At 31.3% G+C, this 26,853-nt stretch overlaps 2 protein-coding genes across 3 annotated transcripts; both read left to right on the plus strand.

The window, feature by feature from the left end:
- The first annotated feature begins 333 nt into the window (after window positions 1-333).
- On the plus strand, window positions 334-12,246 carry LOC137925544 (transmembrane protease serine 9-like). The gene is made up of 13 exons (XM_068769006.1): window positions 334-1,292; window positions 1,372-1,402; window positions 2,140-2,305; window positions 3,058-3,263; window positions 3,919-4,121; window positions 6,540-6,606; window positions 6,799-6,843; window positions 9,364-9,535; window positions 9,999-10,207; window positions 11,022-11,215; window positions 11,609-11,666; window positions 11,977-12,021; window positions 12,145-12,246. The coding sequence occupies exons 1-13, from the start codon at window positions 1,236-1,238 to the stop codon at window positions 12,219-12,221; spliced, it is 1,530 nt and encodes a 509-aa protein (XP_068625107.1). The 5' UTR covers window positions 334-1,235; the 3' UTR covers window positions 12,222-12,246.
- Window positions 12,247-13,191: 945 nt separating this feature from the next.
- Window positions 13,192-21,529, plus strand: Tsp26A (Tetraspanin 26A). Of its 2 annotated transcripts, XM_068767981.1 has the most exons (9): window positions 13,192-13,463; window positions 13,918-14,038; window positions 14,493-14,566; window positions 15,603-15,677; window positions 16,125-16,223; window positions 17,032-17,214; window positions 17,712-17,825; window positions 18,317-18,433; window positions 18,856-21,529. In XM_068767981.1, exons 1-9 carry the CDS (start codon window positions 13,374-13,376, stop codon window positions 18,922-18,924), a joined length of 942 nt encoding a protein of 313 aa, XP_068624082.1. In that variant the 5' UTR covers window positions 13,192-13,373; the 3' UTR covers window positions 18,925-21,529. The 2 variants fall into 2 exon arrangements, with proteins under 2 accessions (XP_068624082.1, XP_068624074.1); XM_068767973.1 differs by lacking the exon at window positions 17,712-17,825 and having other exon boundaries at window positions 13,198-13,463.
- The last annotated feature ends 5,324 nt before the right edge of the window (window positions 21,530-26,853 follow it).

Raw genomic sequence — 26,853 nt, forward strand, 5'->3', positions numbered from 1 at the left:
AATGAATATTACAAACGTGCTGTAGTTTTTTATTTTAAATTTTGAGTATTGTTTTACTACGTCGTTATTATTCTACATGTAAAAACATTCCTTAATTAAGAATTGTATTAATGCACAATGTTAAATAAAAAAAGCCATAATTATTAAATACATAAGTTGATAGTAAATAAAGATTACAACTTCCATTTTAAAATTTCTATTTTAAATGCTCGGACAGTTTATTTCAGCTACTTTCACAGTATTATATTAATGATAGTAATATACTATTGCGTGGTAATACGCTGCAATAAACACAATTTTTGTACCGTAAATACCGTAAGCTATTCGTTATAATTTCAGTCGTTAAGTGTCTTCGAGAGAAAAATTGCAATTAAAAATATATTTTGTACCTTCATAAAAACATCACCGATTGTGCGAGGAACTGAATAAACGAACTTTGTGCATCTAAGACTCGGCGTCATTGACTTCATTGCATTCATTGGCATATCTTCTTCTATTATTCTATCTCTTCCGTTTGGATTCCAGGCTATTCTATTGTGAAGTTAAAAAATCTAAGAACATTTACTTCACTATAAATGACTACATCGATGATAGCAGACCACGGAAATAATAGGTTCGCTTTCAAGCTATTTCCATGTTATTGATATATGTTAAAAAATAAAGCACAACGGAATTATTGTTGTATTCGTTATATTAGGGAGACCGGAAAGTAATGTTGCTTTCTTAAGTTAAATTCACACGACTACATTTTAACAAACTTTTATTTCTCATAAACAATATATTCACCTTCGTTATCAGCAACCTTTTGCCATCTAGTATATAAATTTTTAATGCCGGAGCGGTAAACTCAATCAAATTTTCTGTAAAACATGTAGACAGAAACGGCATTACTTTCCGGTCACCCTGATATCATAAATATAAAAATAGTCCAGAGTTATTTCCGCCTGTCCTTCTCAGGTCTTAGGCATATATCATTCGAACTGGTAGTAAACTGAACTAAACGATAATAAGAGATGTAATCCATCGTACATTGAATAAAGAATTTTTTAATTTGAATTTGAATTTTATAGTTATAAAAGTGAATGCACAGTGCAAGCCACGACATAAATTATGCACGAGTGAGCTTCCAAATCAATTTTATTTTTTAATTAAACGCAGTGCATGTGACTCATAATCAAGAAATGGTTCTTACACCTGCCCAACAATGTGTCTAACCTAATGTTTTGCGCGTGAAAATGAATGTGAACAAAATGAAACAGACTCTGTTGATGTTATATATGATCGTCAAATGTGTAATTATTAATTTTAATTATTATATGATTTTATTTGTGTTGTATGGAAATGCACTAAAATTGCTCTTTTTTTTTGTAGAGTGTGGGCGAAAATGTTAACCATTCTTGCGGTGAGAAATTTAAACTGATTTTAATTGCGTTAATTATTTATTTAAATCATTTGTAAAAACTATATTCATTTTAAAGAGATATTACCGCCTAAAATTAACCACGCTAATTCGTGTCCGTAGTTCCCTCGTAATATTTTTTAACCACCTACGACGGATGGCGATGTTTCAGTTTTCACACAATGTGTGATTTTATCTAGAATTGGACATGTAATAAATCCTAACACTTCACTTATTAACTATACAATTTTAAACAGTATCATTTACATTATTTTTTTTTAATATCACCATAACGAAAGTACAAAATATTGGTCATAATTAAATTAACATATTACTGATTATTTGCATCTTGTTTTATTATTTTTCTTATTATTGAGTTAGTATTATAATTATGGCTGCGGTTGTGTACGCCTTCAATAAGCAAACATTTTATTTTGTACTTTGTTAAATGCAACTATTGTAAACTAATAACTATACTTTGTTGTTGGCGTGCGTATATGAAATATATACTTGACGAACACTGTTCTTGTGGCACGTCATTTTAACTCTTATCCGCTAAACTGCCGCACCGAGTCAACTTTAGTTATATTATAATCATTTTAAAGCAGTAAATACTTACAGTGATAAATCAATTTCTTTTTGACACTTATCTTAATAAATATGTTTTTTATAAGTAATAAAGTATGTAAGACACTAGCCTGCTTTAAATTACGTAACTGATATAAATTTCACTGTTAAAGAATGCGGTATTGCTGGTAAGAACAGACGTATAGTAGGCGGATCTGCCGTACAGCCACATCAGTATCCGTGGTTGGTATCACTGATGCTAGGTCAGAAGTTACACTGCGGGGGCGCGATTATTACGGATCTTCATATTCTCACAGCTGGTCACTGTATCACATTCGGGTAAATGTTTTACTTCATCCTTTTTAACATTCAATATCGTGTGAATTCTTTTGCGAATTGTTCCTTATCAAAACAAATGTTTTTGATAGCAGTTTCTATGTCTTATTAGTAGAAATATCAAAATATTGAAGTCAGAAACAGACAAAAAATAACTAACAGTTTAAAAGGAAGTAATAGAAAACTAGAAATATATGTAAAATCTACTTGAAATTAATTTAATAAAAGGAAGAATATAAATTCAAATATATGTATATCACTGCATTAACAGATACAAGCCATCTATTTTTGATAAACGAAGTAATGTTTAAAACTATATGAATTATTATAAAAGTCTACATTATTTGGTACTGGTAATGATTTCTTTTGGACCTTAGACCTGGTTCTTCTTGCGGTAGGCTTTTTATAATCTTAGAGTCACCCAGAGAGTAATAGGGAAAGTCACGCTTGAAGTTTCGTGTGCGAGATAGAATCATAAATTAGGAAATTCACAGAAGAACCTTGGTCACCGACGTATCTTGAAGAACTGTTCATCTGAAATAGAGGTCGAAGGGCCTCGTGTGGCGAACACGACCGATTTTGTTAAGAACGCGTGTAATTGCTGGAGGCGGGCAGCGAAAGACGAATCATTATGGCTATTATTAGAGGAGGCCTATGTCTTGCAGTGCGCTTATATCTGTTAATAATAAGATAACATATAAAAAATTATTAATGCTTTTATTAATATGTATTTGATAATTTAATTCTGTCAACAGAGTTCATTTCAAGGATTTAACTGTCAACGTGGGAATGCATGACCGTCTGAGTTCATCGTTTTCCGTGTATCGAATAGTGAACGGTGAAAAACATCCAAACTTCAAATCCAACGCGGTTAGAGATATAAACGATATTGCAGTCTTGACGCTGGACAATCGATTAAAATTTTCTGATAAAGTGCAACCGATTTGTTTGCCGAGTGAAGGTAATTTCCTTTGTTTTAATACGGCTTTAATATGCGACAGGCAGATAAGAAAAGCAGAAAAATAATGTGGCATTTTATTCGAGCTACAAAATTGTCGAGGACGTCGGCCCATGAAGTGGACACACGAACTTGCTAAGGTCGTTAAAAGACGCTGGATGCAAGCCGCTTTCAACAGGTCCTTTTGAAAATTTATGGGGGAAGCCTTTGCAATGAACATCCTATGGGTAAAATGATGATGAAATAGCATTAAGAACGTTGGCCATGAACTCAAAAATAGTACAGATCCTATAAAAATGTTATGCGAATTATAATTCTAGCAGTCAGTTGGTGAACATTTGTATGATGCTCTGGTCACCAAAATACTTTCTTCACATCTTCGAACATTGCCTCACTTCATGAAATATGGAGAAGCGTGGTTGAAACCACAGTTTAGATATTAATGTTATAGAGGTGTGGTCAATGATTTTGATTACCATTATTAGGATAAGTTGATAGTTACTGGATCTCCTTTGGCTTGTAAAAGAAATATAATTCGATGCTTTCATGTTATAAACTACGCCATAGAGTAAACCCCGTATATAGAAAAAATAAAACAAAATATTTCGCACATACTTTGAAATTATGATACGAGTACATATTTTTATTTTTTATTCAGATATGGAATTCAACGATTTAGCATTGACTGTAGCTGGATGGGGGAAAACTAGACAAGGCGCTTTGACTTCATCGCGGTACCTGCAAGAGACTAAAGTGAAAAAGGTCGACGCTTATGAGTGTACAAAATCTTCCATCTACAAGGAAAATCTTGTTCCCGACGGCATGATGTGCGCTTACAATTTAGGAAAGGATGCATGCCAGGTAAATATTTTCATAATTTCGAACGCTGGACATTTATTTTTACTACCGGAAAATTTAGTGTAGGGTGACCATGGAGTCGCAGCCTCACGTGTTGGTCCCGTTTGAATGCTCGAACAAACACAGTATGATGACAGATGACACAGACACAGAGACACAGACAGATGGCGTAACGTAATGCCCAAAAAACTTTCCAAAAACTGTCTCAATCGTAATTAATGGAAGATATGTCGTTACCAGGAGGCATTTCTGTCAGGTGGCATAAATTGCGTATAAAAATCGTACGGTGTGTTCATTTCAAAAAGTAAGCATATAATGAACGCTCCAAATTCTATATAAGCCACTTTCTCACTTCTATATAAGCAAGATATTATAAAAAAGTAAAACACATAATGGTTGATGAAGATATTAGGAAAAAGTAATTTACATCATGATAAATAATCTTCATTCATTGTCGGACGTATATTTACTTTAAGCTTTTTTGGTGCCAGAATTATTTGACCGACTTCAGTGGTCTTCTTATAAATATATAAATCAATTATTAAGAGTTCATTCCTGAGAACAATTAGGTCCAGTCATATATTTTGCAAGATGATTTTTAAAGGTGTTCTCTATGATCAGCTAATCCATGAACTTTAGGATAGGTGAATAATTTTAATACTAATATCCGATTTCTGATTACTATACTACAATTGGCTGGGTAGAAAGCAGTCTACGTATAAACTTAGTATAATGATTGCTTTGATTAATGATTTTTGTTTATATTGGCACTTTTGGGAAAATTTCGATTGTAGTACGTACATCTTGATATAGATCTTTTCCATAGAAAAGAAATTAAGACCGATCGGAAGCGGCCTGTATTCAGGATTTTTCAATGGCTTTAACAAGTTCCGCACCGGTCCGTCTTTGACTTCACGGACTTTTCCGTTCCGTGAACTCAGTTTTGATGAAGCTGTAAAAGCTTCCGCATCGACAAACCTTAACAGCACCAACTTCAACGGAATCAACCCACTGGACCGCCTTGAGTTTAGACGTGGTTTTCTTCGCTTACCGGTCCGTTTTCTCCACTCTTGAATCTTAAGGCGCCATCTTTTCATCATCTGTTCTTGTCTCTTCTTCTGTTGATTTCTTCTTTACTTACTGCCACTTCAGCTTGCTGACCCGTCGTCTATGTTGGTTACTTTCGTTCGTCCACGGACCTTCTCATATTTGTTTTGATCCCGTAGAGAAATCCCGAGCATAGCCCTCTCCATCGCTCGTTAAACGACTGTAAGCTTGTCAATAAGGCCAAAAGTAAGAAACCACTTTTCGGAAAAAAATACGTGAGTGCAATCCCTTGCATTATATTATCAAATATTAAAAAAAAATCACTTATATAGGGTGAACACGACAAACGAAAAACAACTTTAAAAGTGATTATATATTTGACTTGTCCTTTGATTCCCCTTTTAATATGTCTAAGAAGTATCACTTGGTAACATTGCTTTTATGGCCTCCGCCATTGGGGGCCATTCTTATCCCTATTTGACTTTTGGGACAGGGTAATTAGTTCCCTTTTGTTGAAATTTCCACATAATGAAAGAATAAACGAAGTCTTCCGAATGCGGGATAATCGGCTTTCAGATGCACCACGGTCTGGTCCACACCCGGTTCACAGAGCACGCAGGACTCTCCGCTGAAGGTTAATTGACAACATAAGTCATGAACTGTTGTCACGTGAAGCTTGTAATTAAAGAAGTATTGTAATGAAACAACTTCAAATCCACAGACAATTTAGGTCAAGACCAGTCATTCAATTGTATATTTAGGGTCAGTTGATTTGTGGATAGTATGTCTGTGATGATTCGTTTTATATATTATTCATTAATTACTATTGTATGTAGATTATGGTTATGAGCCGACAAGTTCTCGTTATAAAAATATGTGCTTAAAATCCGTTTAATTTAGCAATCAATTATATACGATAAATTTAATACACGAGCGTGAAATAACAGGCGATCAAATCGATTTCTAACATCTAGTTTATTGTTCGTAAATACTTTACTATTGTTTATATTTTGTAAGCGTCTAACTTTTTACAATTACATTTGCCAAGTACTCCATTGTTTCCCTTAAATATATGAATTTAATGTGGGGTTTTATATAATAATCCTAGTAAAATACACGCCAAATAGCTGAGTCATAGAATCACTACATATAATCGTTTGCGGTATTTTATATCCAATCGACATTCCAATATTCTGATAAGCTTTGGTTTTACGAATCAGTTTGTTCTTAGTTAATCATTGCATATTTGTTTTTATAATACATTACAATAAAAATTCTGATTGAAAAATAACACTTATTGTTAATTTTTTTGTAATATAAACATTTATTGACGATTAACGGGTTCGAATACGGGAATAATTTATTTGCTTCTAGGGAGACAGCGGTGGCCCTTTATTTTCTACTCATCCGGCTACACACAATGCAAAATGGTATCAAGTCGGTAAATATGACATTTTTTTTTACTTTATTGGCATATTAAGTAATATTAATACTAATTATAGTGGCAAATTATGTTTAAATATATGTACTGCATATTCGTATATACCCTTGTACCGCGCCCGACTAGTCGAGCGCATATTTGTGATGCGGTACAGCGGTTTCGGTAGCGCTATAGCTAACATTTGTATTTTAGGTATAGTTTCATGGGGTATAGACTGCGCCATGCCTGGATATCCTGGTAAGTACAACCAATGATAATTAATATAATATCTAACCTTTTTTTAATTTCCACTTGAAATGCTTGTTAGTCGTGTTAATGTATTTTATATAAATATTTTATCTGAGAGACAACTGTACTGTACAACACAACTGAGGTGTACAAGTACGACTTTGTGAATGAAATTTATAGTGAACTTGACTGCGCTGAAGGTTAGTGCGAGAAGTATAATAGCGAAATTTCTTTATAATCTGCTGAAGGATTTAGGTATGTTAAGAGCGAACATCAGCTCATTTGTGCAACGGGTTTCTAAAGTATCATTGGATTATTTAAAATAAGATTTGGCGGGGAAAAAAGTCTGGTGGTGCAGCTGAACTTGCTTTGCAAGGTCGTTTATTTAAAGCTGCTATGTAAGTCGTCAGCCCCAAACACCGTGGCTAGCCGCTATCCTAACTATGCAATAGACCCGGTAAATCCATGGAAGGCTAAGAAGTTACGTCTATGCGAACGCCATACAGTATTCTCATACTTTTGATATTATATCTTCCGTTTTCCAAACCACTGGTCTTCCGAAATTTCTTTTCACGCATTCTATATGGATGGATCGCTTTTATAGTAAAAATCGAAATGTATCCAGCCCATTAGTAATATTGTTAAAACTGGTAAAATTATTTTCATTTCATATTTGTTGCACTTATTGTATTAAGGAGTTGTTATTATTTTTAATATATATTCTAAAATTTATGCTATGTTTCACTTTTATTACAAAAATATATTAATTTAAGTAAAGATAAAATTATGAAATATAAATGGAAGCAATCGAAAAATGAATATTAATTGAATATAAAGATAAAAAATTTCTTTTTGGTTTTATTAATTTTCAGTTTGTCTAATTTTTGACGAGTAGTAGATTACAGTTCTTTAGAATTACATACTCTCCTAACCCAGCTTTTCTTTTTTAAAATATAGCGTTTGAATGATTTTATTAAGCGTGCTTAAAAAATAAACATAACCAACGAAACATAATTGTCCTTAATGTTTTTTTTTTACAATATTATTCTTAAAATATATTTCAATCAGGGAAATTGAGAAATAAGTATTTATTCAAAGAGGATATACATTCTTCACGGAGCCTAATGGACTTTGATAATTTTTTTTTTAATTTGTATCTAAGAACGTGCCGAGTTCCTAGTTTTCATTAATCGCTCATAGGTAGCGGCCATGTTTTTTAACGGTTTTTTTTCGGTAATTCGATCCTAAAGCTTTTAACCACTTGACTACCAAACATTTTCGAAAAAACTTTTTTTATGTTTAGATTAATTAAAATACAGATATTATGTTTCGAATAATACATTTGAATATTTAAATTTATCTCTTCTTACCTCAGTTTACAAAGGTTTAAGTTAAATAACTTCCCCTCTATTTATTATGTGGCATTATTTCTTTTGTTTCAGGTGTTTATACAATTGTATCAAAATACATTTCTTGGATTAAACAACAAACGTCAGATGGAATGTATTGTAAATAAATTTAAAATCAAATACACATACATCCTATGAAAATTTAGAGAAGATAGATTAAATTAATACTTAATTTTCTTGAAGTTAACTGCTTTTTAAAAGATATTTGAATACAATAAAGTACATTGTTATAAAAATAAACGATAAAAAATAAATATATTTTTTAATGAAATCATCGTCGTTGCAGTAATCATAAATTCCATACGTCAATGTTTTATTTTTATTTTACGCGCAACTTTATATTAAGGTTATTTGTTATGGAATATTCCGCGGTTTTCATGGTATTGTTTTTTATAAATGTAAAGAAGTTGTAATGGATTATTCTTGTAAAATCTGAACGATTAAAGGACAGTGCTATATGAGATTTGAAACGTTCGATATCATAGGCAATAGCGTGTAAAATGTACAAGGACATTATCGCGTGTATAATTTCCCCAGTGCAAAGTGTGTAAAACGTAAATAAGCATCAAGTGCCATAGGCAGAAAGTAGTGCGGTGACCGTGTCTAGCGGTGAAATAGGTGTTTTAAAAAAAATGATTTGTATTTTTATAATTTTCACCACCCTGACTCAGGTTTGTACAAAGAAATATCTGGTGACAACAAACTTTATTTCGATTGCCTCGATTATTAATAGCTGAAAAGCAAGCAATTTCTTATTTTAGGTGCAGCTGATACGGGGATTAAATTGTGGTAAGTGGAATTACAAGAAAAAAAATCCTTTCTATAATTAAATGTACAAACAGTATGGAACAGATAATCAAGAAACTGATAAGAGATTTGTTATTACGCCAAGTTTTTTAATTACTAATCTGCTGCGTATATAACAAAAAGTCAATATAATTTTCTTTTTTCTACATATGTATGCATGATTGTGTAGTTTGATGAATTCGTTCATTGACTAAATTGATTTATATATTGTCAAGCGAAAAATTTGAAATACGTGTCGAACTTCTTGTGATGATTGTATATACTATTTTCGGTAGTGCTTCTTAATTCTTATTTCTATTTACCATTCGCACAGAATGTGGGAAACCGTCAGATACAGTGTTCTCCATGAGGATAGTGGGAGGAAGAAGGGCTGAACCTCATTCTTATCCATGGACGGTAGCGATAGTCAACAATGGCCGCATGCATTGCGGTGGCGCATTGATAACCACGAAGCATATACTGAGTGCTGGACATTGTTTCAAATGGTATATATAATTTTTACATAAGATAAATACTATATCTGTTTTCTTACTTATCAATCAGACACATCTTGTTTATCTGAAGTCCCATTATTTGAATAATTCTCCTTAAACAAAGGCTTCATGAAGAATTATACAAAGTGTAAAGGCTTTTCATGAGCGGACTGCGTCGTTCAGAAAGAAAAAATATAAGAGTTTATGTGCCGGATATTTTTCTTTTTTATTGCCTTTAAAATAAAACATTTTTTATTTTGCTAATAGTTTCAATAAGGACAATGTTTTTGTAACTATTTTCGTAAATAGATGCCTTTTTGCATCATATTTTACTACTTATATGTTTAATTATTATTCTTTACATTGCTAATAATAGAAAAGAGATACGTCTTCGGTTGGTTACAGCATGTTCATTTTGTATTCTTTTGACTAATTAAGCTTAAACGTCAGGTTATAAGAGTTTTAATAATTCCAGGGACAATATAAAGGACATGGTAGTCCTTCTCGGATTAGATAACATGGATGACCTATCAGGTGTAGAAAAACGCAGCATCACGAAAGCCGTCATACACGAGCAGTTCTCTTCGACAGCTTTACGAGACGAAAATGATATCGCTATTGCAACACTGAACTCATCTGTTAATTTCGGAGATACTATATTGCCGATATGTTTACCAACTCCAGGCATGTGAAAATGTTCTTATTAAAATATATTTATTATTTAAATATTGGGAAATGCAATGTAACATATTTAATTTATTTCAATTTTCAAGCTTATCTGGTAACGATGAAAATACGCAACATCGGCGTAAGGAGGAAAATCGATTCAAAGCATTTGAAAGTCTAGTCATTTTTCGGCCTGTGGTTAAAAAAGAAATGATGGTAGAACACTTAAAAGTTTTGAAAGGCACCAGTTTCTGGACGAAACCAGTAAATATTTACGAACCTCCGAAAAGTTTTTATTCCAAAATAATTTTCTCAATTGTGTATATAATGTGAGAATAATGTTTCATCATTAATAAGGGAGGACCCCCCATAGATTTGGCGTGACATTAACAAGGTCGTCTGACCCCTTTGTAGGTGCGCTTACCGGTCCGTGATCCACTTCAAGCTTCAGGCTCCAGCGACCATCTGTTCTGTGCGATATACGGCTTGCCTATCGCTACTTGAACTTGCCAATCAACTGAGCTACGACGGTTATTTTCGTATTTAATGGAATTAGGCGTTACCTCACGGAAGTTCATCCTAAGTAAGAAAAGAACTAATACTTAGCCACTTCCACACATGCAGTGGTAGTCGTGCATGCATGCAGTAGTCGTGCGGCAAACAATGCGAATCACACAACCGCCACCGCCAAATTACTCAACACGTGTTTCACCCCTCCACGGGGCATCTTCAGGAGTTATGTTACACCGGTTGCCACTTGGACTCTGTCTTTGTTTGGTTTGTTCTGTTTTTACTCGTAAAACGTAATTTAGCATTATTTTCTTTTATTCAGGACAAGATTTCGGTGGTTACGTTGGGACTATCGTTGGATGGGGACGTGTTGGCGTTGACAAAACATCATCAAGAGTTTTATTGAAAGCTTCCCTAAAAATACTGACAGACGAAGCATGCATGGCCTCTAAATTAGCAGACCACCTTAAGCCAATGATGATGTGTGCGTTTTCAAAGGGAAAGGACGGTTGTCAGGTAATTGATTAGTATTTAAACTGTTAGTAAAAGTAATTTATTTACATGTACTGCTAAGAATCTAACGGCCGCCACAGCTTGTATCGAATTCTAATTGGCTTCGATACTTAAGAAATTAATCACGTTGTGTATTCGAGATTCTGCATAAGGATCGAGGTAACCACCGTTACAATTTGATAGGATTTGTATAAATAAAGGTTACGAGTCAAAACTAGACAATATTTTCTTTTCTTTCACTATTTTAATTTCATTTATTGGCGAGGCCTATGGATATACGATGTATGGATATGCTACAATTCAAATGATTGTGAGGACTATGATTAAAATAAAAGAATCTTTTTGCTATTGTTTTTGGCATATTTTTTAAGAATGTTTTACTGGTATTTCTTCCAGGGAGATAGTGGTGGACCATTATTGGTGTATGACACGAATGGAAGATATGTGCAAGCGGGTAAAGTAATATTGAACGGTTTTAGTATTTAAACGAGTTATCTAAATTACACCTTTTGTAATAATAAGCAACTTTCGTACTTTTTACAACGAATTCGTTTGAATTAGAGTAACTTTTCGAATATTTACTTTTATAATAATTCAATGTTAAGTAATTATATCACACTATCTTTGTATTTTAATTCTTTCTGAGTTTGTAACTTATATGTGTTGAAATTGTATTGCAAAAGCCTTTCATTTTCAAATGTCAGACGTTATTAACATATTGAAATAATAGAAAATATTAAAATATCATAATTTTTAACCCTTAGGAGTCGTTTCCTGGGGAATAGGATGTGCAGATCCTAGATATCCAGGTGAGTGAATAAACGAAGTAATTAAAAAGAAAACTACATAAATATTGACCTATATTATAAATTTGACAAAAAATGAATTATGTTGAAGATTTGTAATAAATAAATTATCTTTAACTTTTCCAGGAATCTACACCAAAGTTAGTCACTTCATCGACTGGATTCATCAAAATAGTGCTGATGGAGATACATGTGAAAATTAGTAAAAAGGATTTATAATAAAAAAAAGTCTTTTTTATTGCCTTTAAAACAGATGTGTTAGCAAATTTATCTTTATAACATAACGTGTATTTTAATTATATGTCGAGAAAAATAAATTACTTTAAGCTATTTTTGTTACTATAAATCAATTTAAATATATATGCAACATGTTTTTTTTAATGAAAGATCTTTCGCCTCGCTTTTTTTACAAAAGATTAAAAGAATATGAACAGTAAATTCACCACAAAAATGTGGTATAATTGAATCTATCATTTTTTATCAAATATTTGTATTTTGTGGTAAAATTTATCAGTTTGAAATTAATGGAAATATATAAAATTAAAGATGCTATATGTAGGCCACTTCCAACCGGTCTTATTTCAAATTTATGAGGAAAACCTATATCTAGTAGTGGACGTCAAACAGTTGGAAAAATTACTATGATATAACAATAGCGTTGGATGAAAAATTTTACAAAAATTTCTTATGCTTCAAAAAAAACACGCATAACAATTTTTTTTAAGCACAAACGAATTTTAATGCTCCAGCCACATTTAACTTTATTTATTAGATTGCAATAGATTTTTAGGTTAATATTCATGGTAAAATATTTGAACTATAAATAAAATATATATTATTTTAAAAGATGATTTTAACTTTCTTTATAAAATATATAAATTCTACTTCAAAATCATGTATCCATATAAATAATATTTTTATTTCTTTAGCTTAAACGCATCGTTTGCTTAAATAAAACTAATAACGGTTTTTTATTATTTATAGATACACCTAACCGCTACAAAATTAATCGGTTAACTTTAACTTTATAAACTGTTAACTTTATTACGAATTTTCGCTTCATGTTTAGTCCAGTCTATTTAATTTGTTTGTTCTTATTTATTTGGTTTTTCATTCGGAATAATCGATTAGTAAAAAGACGCATTGATAATCGATTTCAATTGGTATTAAATCATATAGTACATACCTAGATGTGAAGTGATTGGTCGTCATTGTGACAGTATATTTGTGTGCATAGGTTTTTGTCCTACTTGTTATTAATGTTCGTAATTCAACCCAAATCTAAATATACATCAAATGTAGCGATTCAACGTAAGACTTATTCTAAATAAAACTTATGCTTAGCATGTGTAAAAATGCCCGGTATAAGAAAGTATCGTCGTGACACCAGCGAAGTCAGCTGTTGTTTGAAATATGTTATATTTGGAGTTAATGTATTATTCTGGGTAAGTTAATGATTACTTTAGCTAACGGTAGATCATATGAAATGCGAGTAACTTGAGATCTATTATGCGTGGCAAAACCTAAATTGTGGACAGACCTATGATTCAAGGTTGCTTTGTCTTGTAACTAGAGCATCAATATAGAGTTGATCTGTAAAATTTGCTTTGTTTTGTAATAACAAGATATATAATTGTTGTTATTCTTTGTCCTGTCTATGTTTTATAAGAGATTTTTACTAATTATTAGTATTATAAATTTACTGTACAAAATTAGAGAAAATCTTGATAGAGTCCTTTGAAACGTTTATTATTAAAAAAAAAACGGCGATGTAATCTGAAAACGCTGGTACTGATTTTTCAGTTCTGGTACATGTTACTCCACTTGAATTGTTTAAAGGACAAGTTTAATTTTTGATAAAATTTTCCTGAACTTATCTGAAAATATTGCTATTTGCAGTTTGTGGGTCTCATAATATTAGCAGTTGGTATTTGGGCATGGATGGAAAAAGATACATTCAACAATCTGTCAAGATTAACCAATATCGCTTTGGATCCCGCATTTATACTTATATGTGTAGGTGAGTGAACACAAACAATTGCCAATAATTACAATTTTTTTTTAAGTTATTGTCATTATTATTTCAGCCTTAGTATATCTGTTGGATATAGGCCTTCATAGATTTCCAGTTAGACTGGTTTTGAGTGGCCAGCATTCAGTATCTTCTGGTGACCTTAACAAGACAACCTTGTTATTGTAAAATGTTTATTAAAATTTGGAAAAAATGGGATTGTTTACTATTACTTATTGGTAGGTGTAAACTGGTTCATTTTGAAACTTCTACTATACATCCACTTGTGAATAGTTCTATCAGTTTAAGTATCCACACATTCATATATCGCAGTACTTTCAAGGAATAACTATAATATTTATCTTGACAACATAATAATGACTGTCTAACAACATAAAATATTCATTATAATTGATTCAGTGGAGTTTTAAATTAATTGTTATCATGTATTGTATATTTACAGGAACAATAACATTTATTATTGGATTTACGGGCTGTGTTGGTGCATTACGTGAGAATACCTGCCTACTAGCCTGCGTAAGTATGGTTGTTTGCATTATGTAGATTAAATTTTAAAATTATTTATGTACCAAGTAATTATGCCTTTGTTTACTATGACTTACAGAATTTTGTACACTTTGGCAACAAATTCTGATTTGTTTGGTTGTCTATAAAACATAAGCCTCTGATCAAAGTCTTTTCTATCTTTATAGCATCTCCAAACCAAAGGGTAGATTTTCCTTGCATCTTTTTATTTGCTTGCTCTTGCTCCTTTTCCCACTCTGTAATCTCCTTTATCCACATGCCTCTTTTGGAATGCATTATCTGAAATAGAGAAATTAATATAAAATAGTTATTAATGAATAAAAGTTAATTTATTAAATTAGATTTTTGTTATTACTATCTTACTGCTTACTACTCCTATCAAATAGTATTTTGAAGGTATGGTTCGTTTTCATTAAGAATGTTTACTTGTCTAGCGATATATAATAATATTTATCATTCTTCTCCCATTATAATACCCATTGCTGAGAATCACAACCCCATCACATACCATATTCTCACATGTACCTGCACTATTGGTTCCAAGCTATGTATATGGCATCATTAACTTAGTAAAGTACAGAAAGAAGTCTATAGTAGTGCAGATTTTATTCATCACATCTAGTGATCTGGCTATTCTTCTGTGTTCTTATATCCATACCTGGAAAGATAAATTAAGGAAGGTTTTTTCCATCTTTGCAGGCAATGTGTACAAATACTTAAGGACTCTTTGTAGACAAATAGATGGAAACTACATTGTCGCCTTTGTTTTACAATCCAAGAGATGTATTATAGCATTTTGCACCAGCATCACATCTTAAAAGTCTCTCATTACTTTTTATTAAATTATATTGTATTTATATACAAGCAAAATGTAAATAGCTGTTATTACCAAAAAAATTAAAACATACATGTGTATCCACATGTATGTTTTAATTTTTTATATATCAATAAATGTACATAGATTATAGTATCTATAATCATTAATTTTTATGTACTTTACATCTAGATTATAATTTTCTTTTTACAGTATGCAGTATTTTTGGCACTATTGTTACTGGCTGAAATGACAACTGGCATTTTATTTTTCGTGTTCAAAGATTGGGTAAAGTTATTACTTAATTTAACTATTTTTTTGTAAAAAATATTTATAAACATGATTCAAATATTTTATGGAGTCAAGGCACAAGATTTTAAAAGTAATAAAGCATTTTATTATTTGACCCATATTTACAAACTGTATGTAATTAGATGTTTACTGCCAGATATAATCTCCCCTGCAGATTTCTAACAAGACCGGTTGGCAGCATCCAGCATTTTCTGAACAAGGTCATTTGTCTGTCTTGTAGATGTCCTTTGCTGTTCTTGCCTGTCTGTGGTCTCTACTTCAATATCTTAAGGGGCTGTCATGAATAAATCTACATGAATATTTTACTGCAGTAAAAGAACTCTACCTTTGAATCCCAAAGTGAAGTTTTTAAGTTAAAAGTTTAAGTTTTAAAGTTTTGATTTGTTTATTTATAATAACATGCAATTATTTTTAATATTTTAGATCAAGCAACAAGCGACAAGCGGCTTCCAATCATTTATCACACATTATAGAGAGGATCCTGACCAGCAGAATTTAATTGATTGGATACAAGGAGAATGGGTATGTCAATGATGATTCCATTATAGTAGCGAATTAATACTAATTAAGAAGTCAATTGAAGTGTGTATGAAAGATGAATGTAATTTTTATTTGTTTTAAATAAGCAAACGGCTAGATATTGTATATGTAAGCTCTCTCCCCAGTTTATTCTTCTTTGCTCTATTTATTAAAACCACTAATGTGTGAGTTAAGTGAGGAATGATTGTGTAACACCATTAAAATTACACTCTTACTTACAAAGATATAAAGTATTATAATTATCGCACAAATAAGCTTTACTATAAATTCGGATCACTTTAATTTTAATTATTATTCTTGGTACTTAATATAAATATTAGTATATACAACATTCTCTGAAGTGAAAAAGCCAAACCTCTGCTATCTTAAATGCTTGTTATTGGGAGCCATCTTGATGAATTGATAGAAATATTGCCATATATTTTCACAAAGAAGTTACATATACATATGATATATAAAAATTTTTAAGGGTGTATTAAGAAGGATAAAAAAAAACATTTAACTTGTTATTATTTATTTATTGTAAAAGAAATTACTTATTAAACTTAAATACTAAATATTTGGTCCAATTCAAAGTATAAAAATGAAGTATTTCTCTTAATTATTATTCCTTATGATGTTGCTCCTGGTCACGTAGTAGCTGCATCTGCGTTAAGCGCTTTTCATGCTTGCGCCTTGAATATTTTGGATGTATATCACATTGATGCTATGTAAGCAGAATCCTTGTATCGTACATATATAACCGGTTTATACACAATGTTATGCCAATAATGTTTTTTTTTTTTCATAGCTGCAATGCTGTGGTGTCGAAGGCCCCCGCGACTGGGATCGCAATGCCTACTTTAACTGTTCAAGTGGTGCAGTTGGCTCTCGGGAGGCCTGTGGAGTGCCTTTCAGTTGTTGTCGCAGCAAACCTCAGGATATTATTATAAAAAATAAACAATGTGGGTATGACGTCAGAAAACCTACCTATGTAAGTATTTCTAAATATTTATTACATAACTAAATTTTTCAATATGATTATGATGTTCACCGATACTCGCCCACTGCAAGGCACAGGCATGGATCACCAACATGACTGTTTGCCCTGCCAAGATCTTGCAACTTCCCTCTACTAGATTTTTCATCATTTCATCCTATATGTAATATTTAACATGTATCCAAAATCTGTAAAATTAAAAAAATATGGGTCAACTATATGTATAAATATGCTATGAAGATAAGCAACGAAACATTATTTGTTCAGCAGCAACTGTAAGCTTGCTTAAAAGGATACAAATAAATTAAGTACATGTTTCAGTGACTGAAAGAGGGCTGTAAAATGGTTCTATTTTAATTAAACATATGATGTGTTTTATCTGGGGAATTTTTGATTAATAATAGAGATGCTGGTGTCAATACAACATTTATTATGGACATGGTTTTGATATATTCTTAGTCCACGTTGTGAAAATACGAATGTAAATGTAGCAAGTGAGCGAGCAAGTGATAAACGAGCGCGGTTGCCTGGCAGCTGCTGAGGACTGGTTGCATCGGCACTTCGCGTCCGTCGCCGCAGCCATAGTGAGCCCCCTCGCGCTCAAGGTTCAAATGCTCTGTGTTGCGCACCAGTCATTCATAGATGGCGCCACTGCGTAATGTGCATATACGTGCCAAATGTCAGCCATTTTGACATTCAAAAATTTATAAAAGTTACATTATGTTTTGTAAACCATATTATTTACAAAAGGCACATTGCGGTGGCACCTCTAGTAGTAACACTGTGGTTTCAAAGGGCTTTTGTGTATTCTTGTTGTATCGTCTTTGCTCCTTTTCGTTGGTAGTTTTAAAAACATAAAGATTACAAAACAATTAAAATCATGCAATTAATGGATAGACATTAGTATAAAAAAGCACATATAAGTGAATAAATAATGTCTTCGAACAAGAATGTCTTGTGCAACCATAAAAACACAGCTATATCTGATGGGTTTTTGAATTTATGGAACTGTCAATTATTGTATTTAAGTTACATGAAAAATGTCAATTGGTAGTTTGAATGTTGGGTTTATTTTGTTATATGTGTTTTGTTTTAGAGTTTTGACATTGCTAAAATAATATATGACAAAGGCTGCTTAGAGGCAGCGGAGGAGTGGTTTGACCGCAACCTGTTGATTGTAGCCACTTCTGCTGTTTGTACTGCTTTTGCACAAGTAAGTTTTGTCACGTAGTAGCACATCACATGTCAATAGTATTCAATAGAAATATTACTAATTTTAATTTTGCTGAGCTTTTTGACTAAGTACTGTTAATATTTATATTTGAGTATTTAGTATCGGCTATTATTATTTTTTACAAATTCACAGGTTTATGTTTGTGATAGTATATCACGTTTTATACACTAATGTAATAATTAATAAATAATATTTTTTTATGTTATGAAATATATAGACTATAATTTTAATATTTCACACTAGGGTTGTTTTTTTTTATTAAGTATAATGATTTCTAAGTTAGCAAATACATTTACTTTAATATCTAACTAGTCGTTACTCCAATAATTTAGTTTAACCTTATATACTTACCCTATTTTTATAATATATAGAGTTTTTAATACATTGTGAATGGTTCATAGATCCTGGGTATATGTTTTGCACAAAATCTTCGAGCAGACATTTTCGCGCAGAAATCAAAATGGCACTGACATACGGCTTCTCCTGCTGCCGTGTGACGCGCTTCGCGACGTAACAGCGACCCCTACCGGCTACTATATGCAGGATAATCGAAATCTAAAAAATCGATTTGCAAGTTTGTTATGATTGAATTAAAACCTAAAGGTAACTATTGTCAGGATTCTAAAATAAAAATTTTCAGTATTTGCTTAATTTTTAAACGCTTTGTAAATCACAACATAGAAACATTAAAGTTTTTAAGAAATGTATTTTAAATACATCGATTTATACACCATAGATAGTTTTTAATGTTGATTCTACATATTTAAAATATATGTTAATTGCAAATATTTATTTTAAAATCATGTTTTCAATGTGTTAATGGTTATTATAAACTATGTATCGAAAGCAAGATTCTGCTGAACCTTATTGATACCTTTTAATGGAATTGATGTCAGAGTTCCTCTTAAATTATTAAAATATTGGTGTATGAAATGAAAATAAGAAAATGTTTTGTCAATGTAAATGTTTTTAAATTATTAGTAGAAAAGTGGTTTAACATTTATAATATCTTTTACCATGTCATTACATTTTAAACATGAGACTTGGATCTTGTAAACCAGTATTTTATGCCTTAATGTTTATGGTTTAAATCATTTAAAGATAATTTAATATGACTATTAAATACAGCATATAGAATTATTAATATCTTGTATTGAACAATAGGAGTTTTATGAACCTAATATATTTTTTTTTATTATTTATTTTCGCATACACCAATATTACGTAACAAGGTTAGTATATTTTATATATTGTTGTACTATATCAATGTTAACTATCAAATTTCATCTTAATTCTCCCTTTGGCGTTTTTTCTAAAAACCTATGAACCATTTAATGTCTGTCAAACCTTCAAAATTGTTGCTTGGTAGTTAAAGTTTTATCAATGTTATTATATATTCATATAATTTAATTTTAATAACTGCACAAATTGATATAATTGAGTGAAAGCAAAGGGATATACTAATTGTTTTGTGTTCTGCTATATTTAATATAAGTATTTTACCTTGAAAATTGTTATTAGAAACACGTTTCACGGTAAATTATGATATTTCCTCGCCTATAAATCTTGTTCCTGTAATTTTTCTTTTTAAATAAACATGAATGAAATGAACTCTTCAAACGAACTTAAGGGACCAACCGGTCTCGTCGGCAAGAGTCCGGATCGTATATCATTAAGGTCGCCAACCCCTGGTAGTGTTGGATAGAAGCGTTGCTGGAGGTTCTTCCGCCACTTATCCCAGCGCTGTACTTTCAGAAGTGGTAGTAGTCACAGACAATAGCAATGGATCCTGTCCAGGTTTGGCCTTTTCGGGCGCCATTGTGTCTGAATGCTGAGCGGGTATTATCGACAAGTGATGACAGAATAAGCTGAGGTCCTCTCATGGGGTGCCTTGGGCCTAGTCACTCCATGGAGTGCCGCCGAAGTGATTTAAAAACTCGGCGGCCGTCCAATCTGGTAAAATAGTAGAAAGTAGCGGTAACCGAGGTTCTCGAGAGAGTCTTTGAGCTTCGCTACTTTAACGGTCTTAGGCTAGGGGTTCTCAGTGCCCTGCCATCACAAGTATTTTTAAATAATTATATGTGCAACATATTGCAGTTTGTATATCCCTAAATGAGAAGGTAAATTCTGGGGTAGTTGATATTCTACAATATGTGTTCATGTACCTTCCAAAGTAGCCTTAATGGGAGCTGTGAGAATATAAATATTGAATTAATGTATGTGTAGGTGTTTGTAATGATGCATTTATGTAACATTGATCGATCAGTATTTTGGATCTGAAATTGTTAAACATTTTTAAAACACATGGAATATTTTGTTCTTTGATTATTTGAGAACGAAACATGTAGAAATCATAAGAATGTGAAAGAAAACAGTATTCAAATTTTGTAGTAAATATGACAAATTGTGTTCGCTCTTTTTTTTGCAATTATGAGATTTAAAACAATATGGCAATATAGGTAGAGTAGAATTAGTGTAAATATTTTATACTTCCGATATTTTGGCCAGTTATTTTAATGTACTTTTATCAGACATCACTTATTCAACTAAATATGAAAGGTTCTTTTATGGTTTTAATCGTAACAATTAAAATTTTAACATCACATTAGTAAGCGGTGGCACAATATAAATTGTGAAAATAAATAGTGTTGCCATTCTTGGTCAAGGTGTGGGTCGTCGCAGCAGGAGAATAATGGCTGACAATACTAGTTGTAATGTATCTACATAATATTAATTGTAAGAATTAAAACATGTTATTTTTTTAGTCATTAAGAAATACTCATTTATCTCAAAGGATTATTTTTATTCCAAATTTTTTTTACAAATTCAAATTGCGTCCGTTTTGTATTAGTTTTTTTGCTCAGTTTTGTAGATTTTTTACTCTTAAATTCTGAAATTTTTATTTAAGTTTGATACATTTTTATTTAATTAAAAGCTCGAAATGGAGATTTAACAGATTTCTTAGGTTAGAATATCTTAGATTTATTCTAGATTAAGCCAGTACATTCATTACATAGTACATTATTTAAGCTCCAATTAATAATCATTTGTCGATATTTTTTCTTTCGGAATTATTTGCATATTTGAAATAACTGACAACACTTTTGTAAACCATGAATACACCATTTTATTATTAGGTTAAAAAAAATTCTTTGATTTATGTGATTGAAATTTTTTAATAATTTATTATGCCTTTTTATTTATATTTATATAATTAATATGATGTTGCAATTTGGTATGTTGGCTGTATTAATTGTTATTATTATTCACGTGTTCATAAACTAATAAGCAGGACTTTTTAACATTCCCAAGGCCCATTTAGTTTAATTTAAAAGAAATCTTTATGTTTGCTCTTCCTATTTTTCTTTTAAAAAAATGGGTTTTTATTCGTTTACCAAGTAAGATAATATAATATAATTGATACCAATTTTTCTCATATGAATAAACAAATAATATCACCCACCTAAAACATAAAGTATGGTATTTATTAAACTATATATTTATTGTCAAGAAAGTGTTCCATTGGTAAATTCACTTCTTCACATGTAGGATGATAAATCTCTGAATAAATCTGAAAGTTCATGTTTTGTATTAAATAACTATATGAATCTCTTGTAAGTATTAAATATTACTTTACTTATGACTTAATTATTTCCTTGAATCTGCATTGTATTATATAGCATTTACTTATTAATATAAATAGCTTGATTTAAAACTGCCTGGAGCTTACTTATTTTTATATTGCCACAGTATATTAGGCTTTTGCCAATTTCATTATAAGCTTTTGTTAGAGGGCTTTAGGCTAGTTTATATAAAGCTAACATTATGCAGAATTTTGTAATATTAAATATTGGATTATAATTATAAAATTTGTTACGGTAGCATAAAATAATGATGCAGAGAATGATATTTCGCTTAAAATGATTAAATATTGTTGTTAAACACAGTTGTTCTTTGCACTAATATTTTTATACTACCTATAAATAGGCGATTGATCAAAAAACGATCGATTAAAATGAAAATCGATTTTTAACTCAATTAAATTGCAGTGCCGTCCCTAGTATTTTTTTTAAAATTGTTAATTCGTTTAAACATTCGTTGTATGTATACTATGCTTATGAATGTATAACAATCAAACTTGTTTCGGAAAAATGCTAATTTGTTGGTTATTATATAAATATAATTTCAAAGGCGAATTGTAGACACTTCGCTTATTAAAAAAAATAATGTCTTAGCAGTTTAATTTTACTTTTCACAAATATTTTTGTGATTGATATGATAACAATAATTTTAAGTAATGTTAAGAACTTATTATCCATTAATGTATTATTTTTCTATACGTTTAAAAATTACATTAGAAGATTACTATAGAGACGGATAAGCATTAAAATTTAATTCGTTGTACACCAGACATATTTTATATGAATTCTTGTAAAATATTATTGCTTTTCAATCTATATTTTGTATACTTGAGAAATAAATCCACAAAAAGCGAACGTATTGTTTTATTACTTCGATCCTATTTTATAACAGATATTAAAGTTAAATTTTGCAAGGATACTCTAAAAATAATGAAGACCTTTTATATTTCAAAAGTACTATTTCAATCCTATTAAAGATATTGTCCACGCAAAAAGGTGAAAAAATAACCTTATTAAGGTAATCGGAAAGCGCTGTAAGAAGGTTGGTATTATTGGAAATCTACGCAGGAGTTGTTTGCCCAGCAGCGACACCGACGGCTAAAATGATTATTAACACTTTGTTTTTAAAACATGGGGAGGTAATTCTTTGAGTCATGAAGTTGTTTTGATGCAATAAAATTGAAAATATCCCCGTTTTAATAAAACCCCACTTAAATATAATAGAAGATGGAATTCGTAAGTCGTGTGATTTTTTAAAAATATATGGTAATACCGTGTAAAAGTAATCGGAAACTTAATTAGAAATCAAGTCAAATTTGACTCATAGCCTATTCGGAAAAAATAGTAAAACTATTGTAATGTTAAGCCTTAACGATTTTTGAATTATTCCTTTTTTTAAACCTGTAAAAAAGTAGACAATTGCAATGTTTTCAAAAGTTTTGATGGTATATAATATTTTAAAATACGCATATATTACACTATCGTGTTATTAAAAAATAGTCTAAATACCATTTTAATTCGTAAGAAAAATTTCCTCGATCGATCGATCATGTAATATCTTTAATTATAAAACCTATTTTATAATTTTCCTGTGTAATGAATTAATTGATTTAAAACTTACTAACATTAGGTATAACATTAACATAGGTAAGGTAACTAAGTTCATTTTTTGAGATATTTCTTCTTATTATAAATTTGAAAACCCCATATAAGTGTATTGTGACATTGCCCCGGCATTGTGACAGTGGGTGTAAACATTTGTAGAAATAAATATTTGTGGTATTATTATTTCATGTTTAGTGTCGCACGACCGTACCATAAATAATGTCACAGCAAGATATTCGTTTAGGTACTAAAGCAGATTTTTTTCAACAACGTATTTTATAATATAAATACTCCGTCGTTTTAGCCTTAGACGCCTACTGCAAAGCACATGCCTACTTCAAAGATATCTATGAGGGGATATGTTACAACCGCCGCGCCTGACGGGTTGCGATCATAGTATTGTATTAAGCAGGATCAGGACTCGGAGGATGTCGATGCCTATCTTCTGGAAACTTTTTTTATGATCTTCGGCAAACTTACACAATTAATCCACAAAGTGTGAATTGTAAGATCCGTGGTACAGGAAATTGAACCCGCGATATGCAATTGCAAGTCTCAGTCTACCGCTGGAATACCACTGGTCAAATAATTTTTTTCGCAAATTATTAGTTCATAATTACCATGACTTCACTATAGGGACACTGATAAGTTTCTTGTTCTGTCATGGAATAATGGTGTTTACCCGTTGGCAATTAAAGCTTCACCAGGTCTGTTGTGGCTTCATTACAACATATCTAAAGTTAATTCGAAAAGCACTAAAGTATTCTTTCCCGGTTCTAAAGCTCAGTATGAGTCCTTCAACGCTGGACTACCACAGTTTGAATACCACAGTACCAGTTATCACATGAATATTTAATATTGTAATATTTTATTATAAAATTTCGTTCCTTATTAATTGATACTAGTAGTTTTATTGCGAACCATAAACGGGTTGAATAAAGTAGGATATAAAATGTTTGTGTCCACCACGTTCAAGGTGTAAAACAGAATCAGCGCGACAGAAATGGCGCATTACTTTCAGTTAAGGAAACAGTTACAGTGCCCGCATCCATTTGTCTACAAAGTTAAGGATGTTAATTTGGGGGACTGAATAAAACGACTGAATTGTGATTGCGGAAGTACTATTTTATTTTTGAAGAAATATACAAATATAATAGCATTTATACAAAGTGAACAATAATACAACACACTTTTTATATGTATAGTGTATACACAACTCAGTGCCAGTGTGTGAACATTCCTTGTTTCAACTTGAAGGACTTAGTAGCTATTATAATTGGATTACCGAATGATCTTTAATTTCAAGATAGAACTTTAATCGCTGACGTGCAAACTCATTGACGTTAAACTTGACAATGTCTTCGGGCATTCTCGAATTGGTATGTTAAATGTCTATAGAATGAAATTCAAAGCAGAGGTTTTTCTTTTGCAGTCCCTAGCACGGTTACTTCATGGAGTGCCCACTATAGCGAACTAATAGTTGAATAGTCTCCCAATCCGTTGAAATACTTATTGTAACGGCCTGAACGGAAGTTTCCGAGAGAAATCTCGAACTTAGTGACAAATTATAATGTTTAGGCTAAGAGCTCTCTACCATCTGAAATTCGCATTATCTGTGAATGCCTATATTCGCTGGTTGTTGGTCGCTGTTAGCCTTTCTGAGTTTTAGAGCTTTCTGAGATACAGGATTAATAGATAAAAGAACAACGTCAGGCGTGACTTCTTGTAAAAACTAAGCTGTAACATGTCTACTTAGTTGTTCAGCCAATAAAATTAACACTGACTTTCAATCACCAATATGTAAACTCTTCGATGACCTTTGATTTTACAAAATAAATAAATAAGCTAAATCAGATAAATATTGACCGAATCTTGATACTCAATATTATAAATAAAAAGAGGAACAGATTCGTATATCGTAAAAATAAATTTATTCGATTGAATTGATTTTGATTCAGAACTGGGAAAGCCTTTTAGATGCCATGTTTAATTTACAGCTGGAACATTTTCCCATACTGTTTTATATGAAAGTGAAAAAGCGCAACAAAACTACTCTATTTAAAAATGTTAACAGAATTTTTGAATAGACATAAAAAATATGGTTTTTGTTTCATCCACTTTCATGAATACTTTTATCTTTAATCTCATAATGTTTTAGCATAGAATTTAACTAGTATTTAAATTATTTTAGGTCTTATGAATGTGTTTTAAGTGACGATTTAATTCTGTAAATTCCTATTCATAATATTAAAATTTATTAAATTACTTTTAAATTTACGGTTACTGGTTGTCAAATTATTGTTTATTGAGGTAATAGTACGATATATATTTACTATTATAGAATTTTCTAATAATGCTCTTCAAAACTTGCCTAGAGTGTAAAGGTAACTTTGCGCTCCTGCCGACATCAGTTCATTTTAAAAAAATGTCTTCTCAGACTTAATTTATGAAAGTCATATCCGTCTGGAAACGCATTGACTAAATCGATGCTCATTCCATACCCTCTTACATCCTGTTTTGCTCAAGACAGTTGTAATAGAGAGTCCAGTTATTGATTTGCCTTAATCATACCAGTAGTTGGATGATCGCTCACGAGGTATTCTACTGTGTGCTTTCCATGCAACCAAAAGTTTGTAGAAGTTATCAGGATATCTGCAAGCGATATGGCCAAAATAATTTAAGATTCAAGGGCAGCATCTTGCCTGGGCTTAATCTTAGGCTAGACGGGGGAAAACTCATAGTCAGCACATTTCAAAAGCTTCAATTATTTTCCAGTCCTCTCTGTGATTTGCCAAGATTCAGAGTCGTATAGGAAAATCGATAATACCAGTGTTCTTACAAGTCTTACCGGTTGCGATAGAGATATTTAAAAGAATATTAACCATTGAATTCATTTAATAGAACTTGCTTGTTAAACATTGGGGAAAAGCGCTTGTTTTTGAAATACGCAAACGAACATGTTAGCTTTAAAATTACGGTAGTCCAAAAAGCAGAAATGTAAAATAAATAAAAACAAGTAATCTGTGTTTCTATTCATTCAGAATGAAAAAAAAAACTTTAAAGTAGAACGCGTTCTAATTGGAACAAATGAATGAGGTCATTGTTGAATGTAAAGTGAACATAATTAATAAAATAACAACGAAATAATTTCCG

This window comes from Battus philenor, unplaced genomic scaffold (genome assembly GCF_028537555.1).
Source record: "Battus philenor isolate CCGP_79_NKW_IND1 unplaced genomic scaffold, ilBatPhil1.0.hap1 SCAF_10, whole genome shotgun sequence".
NCBI lineage: Eukaryota > Metazoa > Arthropoda > Insecta > Lepidoptera > Papilionidae > Battus > Battus philenor.

Bases quoted from the DNA above. Each gene is read 5' to 3' on its own strand.
- LOC137925544 (XM_068769006.1), top strand. From the start codon at position 1,236: ATGAATGTGAACAAAATGAAACAGACTCTGTTGATGTTATATATGATC. The intron at 10,208-11,021 runs GCATGTGAAAAT...TCTTTTATTCAG, and splicing joins GATATGTTTACCAACTCCAG to GACAAGATTTCGGTGGTTAC. The intron at 11,216-11,608 runs GTAATTGATTAG...TATTTCTTCCAG, and splicing joins AGGGAAAGGACGGTTGTCAG to GGAGATAGTGGTGGACCATT.
- Tsp26A (XM_068767981.1), top strand. From the start codon at position 13,374: ATGCCCGGTATAAGAAAGTATCGTCGTGACACCAGCGAAGTCAGCTGT. The intron at 14,567-15,602 runs GTAAGTATGGTT...TTCTTTTTACAG, and splicing joins ATACCTGCCTACTAGCCTGC to TATGCAGTATTTTTGGCACT. The intron at 17,826-18,316 runs GTTCAAATGCTC...GTTTTGTTTTAG, and splicing joins TGAGCCCCCTCGCGCTCAAG to AGTTTTGACATTGCTAAAAT.